At 45.6% G+C, this 6,831-nt stretch overlaps 1 protein-coding gene across 1 annotated transcript in view; it reads right to left on the bottom strand.

The window, feature by feature from the left end:
- Window positions 1–1,619: 1,619 nt before the first annotated feature.
- The window catches only part of LRP11 (low density lipoprotein receptor-related protein 11), a 37,627-nt gene continuing 32,415 nt past the window's right edge, over window positions 1,620–6,831 (bottom strand). Inside the window, exons 7-8 of the mRNA XM_012735067.1 lie at window positions 6,532–6,627; window positions 1,620–2,012 (exon numbers count right to left, since the gene is read on the bottom strand). Coding sequence (XP_012590521.1) covers window positions 1,858–2,012; window positions 6,532–6,627 — 251 coding nt within the window. The 3' untranslated portion in view covers window positions 1,620–1,857. The remainder of the gene's footprint in view (window positions 2,013–6,531; window positions 6,628–6,831) is intronic.

Genomic DNA, 6,831 nt, shown 5'->3' on the forward strand with positions numbered 1-6,831 from the left:
GGGCCTCTCTGTGCTGGGGTTGTACGGAGCAACATGAACGAAAGGAGGTGTGGGTAAGTGCAAAAAGGATTTGTGGAAGCCAAATCAGGTATTTGAAAAGTCAGTGGGAGAAAAGACAAATTTTAAGATTTTTCTGTAGGAGAGAATATATTAAATACTTGGGGGACCTGAAACATTAAAATGCTTGTGAAGTAGCTGTCCGTACTTGTACAAGAGACTAGAGGAAAAAGTTTTACCATTTTTCAGAAGATGCCTTAGAAGATGCCTTTGAGAGGAATGGAGGTATGAAACATGATTGAGGGGTAAACTGTGAACAGCTTTTGCTTATAAATCATTTTAAATTGTAGATGCTTAACTACTGAGGTCACAGGTCAGGTGACAAAAAAACCTTTTAGCCTATACAATATATTGTGTAGGCCTTGATTCTCCTCTAGTTCCCTTCCCTGCTTTGTAAGTTAGGGTTGATTTGATTAATTTTAGGTCATACAGTAAATTTAAGCAACCAGTAACTATTAGCAACTCATTGCAAGTATGTTAAAAAGTTGTTTTTAAAACGCCTTAAGAAAAAATGCAATTTACTAAGCAATCTTATACACAGATATGCTAGATCTTGACTACTTTGACACCATCGCAATTCTAAACTGTGTTTATGTAGCAAAGATGTGCTGAAAGACACATGCCTCATTAGTATTTATTTTACTGGGTATGGCTATGAGTGACATTCTTATATATAAAAGCAAACTGCAGAGGATCACATACAAATGTAAACATCTGAAGTTCATCCATATAGTTGTCTCTGAACTGCCCATGAGAAATGTCAATCTTTGTTCAAACCTAAACATTCAGCAAAATGCTTGAGTTTCTTAAGTAAAAATCTATGTCCTTATTTTTCTAGAACTTTCCAGCTGTGAATATGTCCTGTTATATCTCTGACCCACACTAAGCCCTTTTGTAAGGACCAGCTACCTCAGGTTCAATCTGAAAATACAGTGTTCTCGAGTGCTTTCAAGTACTTTAGGGGGTTTATTTGCCACTTTGGTAAAAAAAAAAAACAAAAAACTGCAATGATCTGAATGGCTTGCCACATTCTGAATCACCAAGCAGTGCTGAGTGGATAAAAGGAAGTACTGCTCTGTCTTGCTCATTTTGTCCTCAGCTAGGTTTCTGTTAAAATGTTTTACCCCCAGCATCTGTCTTCACCTGGTCTTCCTATCTCATTTCATGTCCACGCTGAGGCTGTTTGCAGTCTCCCGTCTGAGAGTTTTCTTCCAAAGTTCTGCTTCATGAAGTAGTTGCCTACATGACATGTTAGAGGTGTCAGGAAAAACCCACATTCACTTTCCCTGAGTCCTGACAGAGGTAACGCCTAACTGAAGGCATATATTCACTGGAGGTCCATTTTCAGAAACCAGTTTTGAAGGGGAGAAAAGAAAAGTGAGCATAGGAAGCTTAAAGAAAGTGAGCCAGACACCGAGGGAAAGCTGTGCATTAAGTGGCCAGGGTTTCTCAGGCCAATTGTTGGTCTCTAACAGCCCTTCCAAGATCACCTCTTGAGATAACTGAATTTTCTGCCTTGGCTATGGATAAATTTCTGTTTCAGGATAGTTTACATAAATCAATTCGGTTTGTAAAAGCCTTTATTCACGGATGCTTCTAAATTTCAAAATATTTCACAATTTCCCAAGGAAAATAGCTCTACAGTAAATAAATACAAGGATTTGGGATTTGCAGAATCTTCTGGGTTTTCAGTAGTCGTCTTCGCCCAGTAAAAAAAAACAAAATTCGTTGTAACTATCCAGAACCCAACATATGTATAAATTATAAGCGAAGCATGTCTTTGTCCCGGCTGCGTGACAGTTAGAGATACATCCCGTTTATGAGGTAGTCGGACTCCTCAGATGTGATGGGACGAGCTTTTTTAAGTTTCTGTTTCACCAGTCGTAGTCGGCAGGCAACCATGAGCAGCAGCAGGACCGTGATGGCCAGCCCCAGCGCCAGCGGCAGCACCGCGCCTGTGTGAGGGAGAACGAAGGTCAGTGACGCCACCATGCCGCTGCAGTCCCCGGGAGCGCCGCGCCTGCACTGCTCCTCTGAGCACCTCCAGGAGGGATAAACCTGACACCGCTAGTTTGCAGCTCTAGTTTGCAGCTCAAGCAAGGTGCCCACAGATTATCTTTTTGGCCTCAAGAGCGCAGCATTTGTGAGACTGCACGTCTAGGTGTGCTTTGCCCAGCAGGCTCACGGTGGGTTCTTAACACATACCGGTGTAATGGGGCAACCCCAGGGCAGGCAGGAAACTGGGGGGGTGGGGGAGGGCAGGAGGCAATGGAGCCCCAACCCCAGCGAATCTTCACGCTTTCTCTGAGCTCCCTCTGGCGTTGTCTCATGGCTTTGCCTCTTCTGTGGTCATTGGTCCTCTTGTAGCCGTGCCTCTGAAGCCATCTGTACATCCCTGGACTCCAGGCTCAGGTGTGCACGCTCAGACACGTGCACTCGCCCACACTCAGCTGTCCATCATCAGGCACACGCGCCCCCACACTCAGCTGTCCATCATCAAGCCCACGCGCCCCGCGCCCTCTACATTAACAAGGTCAAGGCCGCAGCTGATGGCCGCAGAAACCAATGGCGTAAAAAGCCTGATGAACTTCATTTACGCTACAAGGTCTCAAACCCAGATTGCTTTAAAACCAAATTCTACACCAGGTTCCTACAAAAGGTGTGTAATGCTTGTACCAACGTTGCTGTGAGGTCAGGCTGCCATCTCACACCACTGACGCCCACCCGCGATCAACTCTAAAGACCCTGAAGCTGGGAGACCGCGGCGGTCAAGATGACGCGTCTGCATTTGCTCACGCGTTTTCTCTCGACATGAACATGGACTAGCTCCTGACTTCTTGTTCTGGTTAGAGTTTCAGACATTTATTTCCTGTCCTAAATCTAGGGAACCTACTCTTCCTCTTCACCAACAGAACCACTATTAAAAACCAACATCCAGACATGCAGATACAATTCTGGCTAAGGGTAACTGAGGAAAAAGTTCTCTTTCATCCTTCCTATTGCTTTCCTGTGCCCAGACACCAACACTAGAAACCCCACTTCGAGGCAGATAGGACTGGAGTGACCGAGGATGTTCCAGAGTGACTGGGGATGCTGCAGACCAGTCTCGGCTGTCAAGCTCAGCAAACTCCCTTCTTCAGATCTACTGTCTGGTCAAGCCAGGCTTGAGATGATATGCATGAGCTATTATTAGCTGTAGGGGTCTTGCCAACTTATGGGACTACTGCAGAACTTTGCATTGCCTAAGTTCACTCTAGGCCCTTGTCTTTCAGTCACTCATTCTGCATTAATTAAGAGCTAAGCACTGGCAACTTCATAAACCAGCACTGAAGTGCGCCAGCCCTGTCCTAAACACTTCGTGGCTTCCACCATTTAATTCAGCCCGCACGAGCTGACACTATTATTCTCCCCATTGCACAAATGAAGTGACTTCTCTCCAGTTATGGGTCAGTCGTGCAGCCAGGGTCCGGCTCTAGAGACACTTGGCACAGTGTGGTCCGAAAGGTAAACGAGGCTGTTTTTAATGACTTCAAGTCTGAGTGGGTAGACTTGATGGAGAAAAAGTGATGGGGGTGCAGTTTTCAGGAGACAGACAGGCAGAGGACTGAAGGGTTTTCCTTAGTTGAAAAGGGACTTTTGAAACTACCTATCTTGCCTGTTCAGACTAGTGAGCAGGAGCACTTACAATGTTCTCAACTCTTAGAGAGAAGGGCTCGGGGGAGGTGGGGGCTGCCTATGGATAGGGTTGGTTTTTTTTTTTTTTTTTTTGCATAGAAGAACTGAGGAGTAGGCTAGAGGTTTGGGGGATGAGAGGACTCCCCAGAGACAGAGTGGGGAGCAGAACAGGCGGATCTACTGAAACACACTGCTGAGGGGAGCAGCAGGCGAGACAGGAGCGGTCTGCTGCGCCGTGTGGGTCAGCTCCCTGGGTGGGGATCAAACTCAGATGGTAGTGGTGATACCTTAACTCAGGCCATCAGGGAGGCCCCTAGGGAAGTGTATTTAATAATACAGTGGGAAGATTCAGACTGCAAAAAATGAAGACATCCAACAAAACATTAGGAGCTAATAGAAGATATAAAAACAGACCTCAGGAGACAAGAGGCTGCGGCAAGGTCAGGGGTGAGACACCTGTTGCTTTAGTGCTAAAGTGAAGCAGGTGAGTGTAGGTTCAGAGGCAGACAGCTGAGGGAGCTCACGCCGAGAGCTTTGACCTTCTGGGCTTACGGGCCCAGGTATAACTGGCCTCCTCTTTATGGTAAGTACATCCTCAGGGAAAACTCCTGAAGAAGACTCAAGAATTTATCTTCCATTCTGGAAGAACTGGAATTTGTGTTAGTAATCGTTGGCTACCAAACAAAGTTTTGGGTAAGACTAGTACTTCCAAAGAGACTGGTGAGGGGTAAAGATCTGTGATAAAGCAACGGTCAAGAATCTGACCCTGGAGCTGGCTCGTGTACACACCCCAGCCCCGCCAGAGGGTCCAGAACAATGCTGTATTTCTCCACCCAAACAGGCTTCCGTAGCTACAAGTGCACCCTAGTTCCTCCCACCCCCACAATCCCACAGAAAGGAAGTGACGAGAGGGCTGAGCACCCTAAAGGTGTCAGCCACCCTGCGTCTTCCTGTACAAGCTACATTAGAGGGATCTATTGCAAGGGTTGAGACAAAAAAAAAAAAAAGCAGACCTGGGGGGGGGGGAAATTCCAGGAACCCAAAGCCATTTCTTAGAAACTGGAACCCAGCACCGAGCTCTGCTTGTGCTTGTGCTAGAGGCAGCCCATCTAGACACGTGACTAGTTTAGGATGGGCTGAAGCTGTGGGGAAGAAGTGGCTGCAGATCCCAGGCGCACTCTGGGGCTGTATGGACCCATAAAACGGACACATGCTGTTGCCAAGTCAGACTGATGTTCGTTGCTGAACCATCAAACCTGATTGCTATTTAGTGCACTAATATGAGGAAAATTAAATCTCCCATAAAGTACTTGCTGGAATCCTGAAATTATTCTTAACTTCTCAATAATTAGTTGACATTGTCTCTTCAATGTTTTTTAGCTTGGGTAATTTTTTTTTTTAAGATTTATTTATTTATTCATACAGAACTGGAGTACAGGACAGAGATGAGGAGGGAGAGAGGCTTCACCAGAGACAGCGTGGGGAGCAGAACAGGCAGATCAATGAAGTACACTGCTAAGGGGAGCAGCGGGTGGGTAGGGAGAGGTCTGCCGCCATGTGTGTCACTTCTGGGGCAGGCGGGGATCGAACTCATGCTGAAGTGGCTTTAGTTTCTTAGTGCAGTGCTTTAACCCGCTGCGCCACCAGGGAGGGCCCTAGCTTGGGTAATTTGATGTTTTAAATTTCCAATCCCTCATCATGATAGTTTTCCCAGAAACCAGCTAAGGGGATGAGTGGACATTCTGTCCGTAGGACGAGAAGGCACATGCAAAATTGGCAGTGAGAGTGGGCACCAGCCGGTGGGGCTGGAGCTCTCTGGATCCACTGGCCATAGCGGGTAGGCCTGGCCGCCTCTGAATGTCAGTGGGGGCAGCGTCCTTTTTATTCAGCTATCTTGGGTCAGGGTAAGATTGGGTAGCATCTAGGTACCTGACATCTGGATTAGTCATCTACTATTTAATAGCATATTTGACATCATCCAAATAAAGAAAACTCCAGGGAAAAGTGCAAGTTTCCTCAACGTTTAGATCTATAATGTAGGAATATTTTGTTCTCCTATATCTTTTACTAGTTTGTAGGATTTAAGACAAACATCTGCCTTTCTATATGATTATGTCAACATGTTTTCTTTCTAGTTAAAAATAACCAAACTTTTTGAATTGTGGGATAATTCTTACACTTACCGAGTAATCACACTACCTCCTACGTTTCTCCTCATCCCTATCATCTGTGTATGTCCCAAGAGCACTTGGGAAGGGAACTGGATGCTTTAGGACTTTTATCCTTGCTGTGCCATAAATAACTCAACCCTAATAACCACCGTTTGCATGGTTCATTGTACAAGCCAAGCTGCATGCTGAAAGCTTACTATTAATTATCCCACTTGCTCCCCTGACAATTCTGATAGTTATTATTTTCAGGTTACTGATGAAGATATTAAGGTCCAGAGAGATATGATCATCTTCCTGGTTCCAGAGTTCAGTGGCAGAGCCAGGATATGAAAACATGGCTTCTGATTCTTGAACATGTGTTCTTAATTCCAATGTGGTAATTTCCATAGAGTGACACCAGGAGTCTATGTGACTGTCTAGTCCAATCAAAATGTCCTCTGACAGGGAGCGGAGGCCCACAGAGACACTGGGATAGCTCTAAGCCCAAAGACAGGCATGACCAGGCGTGGCAACCCAGCTCTTCTGATCAGAGGTCACAGCTCTCGCATCTTCATCTAACATCCTCACCTGTAAGGTGCATGGTTCTACAAATCTTTAAACTCTGCAATACACACAAGGTATGCCTTACCTGTTTCTGGGGCTGGGTGTTCCCTTCCTCCTCGGTCGCTCTTTGACTCAAAAATATATTTGTCCTCTTTTCTGTTCTTCTCTGAGGAACCACTGCCTGCAGAAGACAAACAGAACATATTTTCAAGGTGTATGAGAAGCTTCAGGCAACAGACGGGAAACACAATCTTATTTTTTGTAGGATGGACAGGATTTATTTCTCCAGTAAAGAGAGGCCTATATTTAATACTAAACCAGCAGATAACTAGTGTGACCAATTGATAAGTCAGTGTGTGTGGCTAGTCCAAAACCACTGGTCGGA

This window comes from Condylura cristata, unplaced genomic scaffold (assembly GCF_000260355.1).
Source record: "Condylura cristata isolate star-nosed mole 26May11 unplaced genomic scaffold, ConCri1.0 scaffold00001, whole genome shotgun sequence".
NCBI classification, from domain to species: domain Eukaryota; kingdom Metazoa; phylum Chordata; class Mammalia; order Eulipotyphla; family Talpidae; genus Condylura; species Condylura cristata.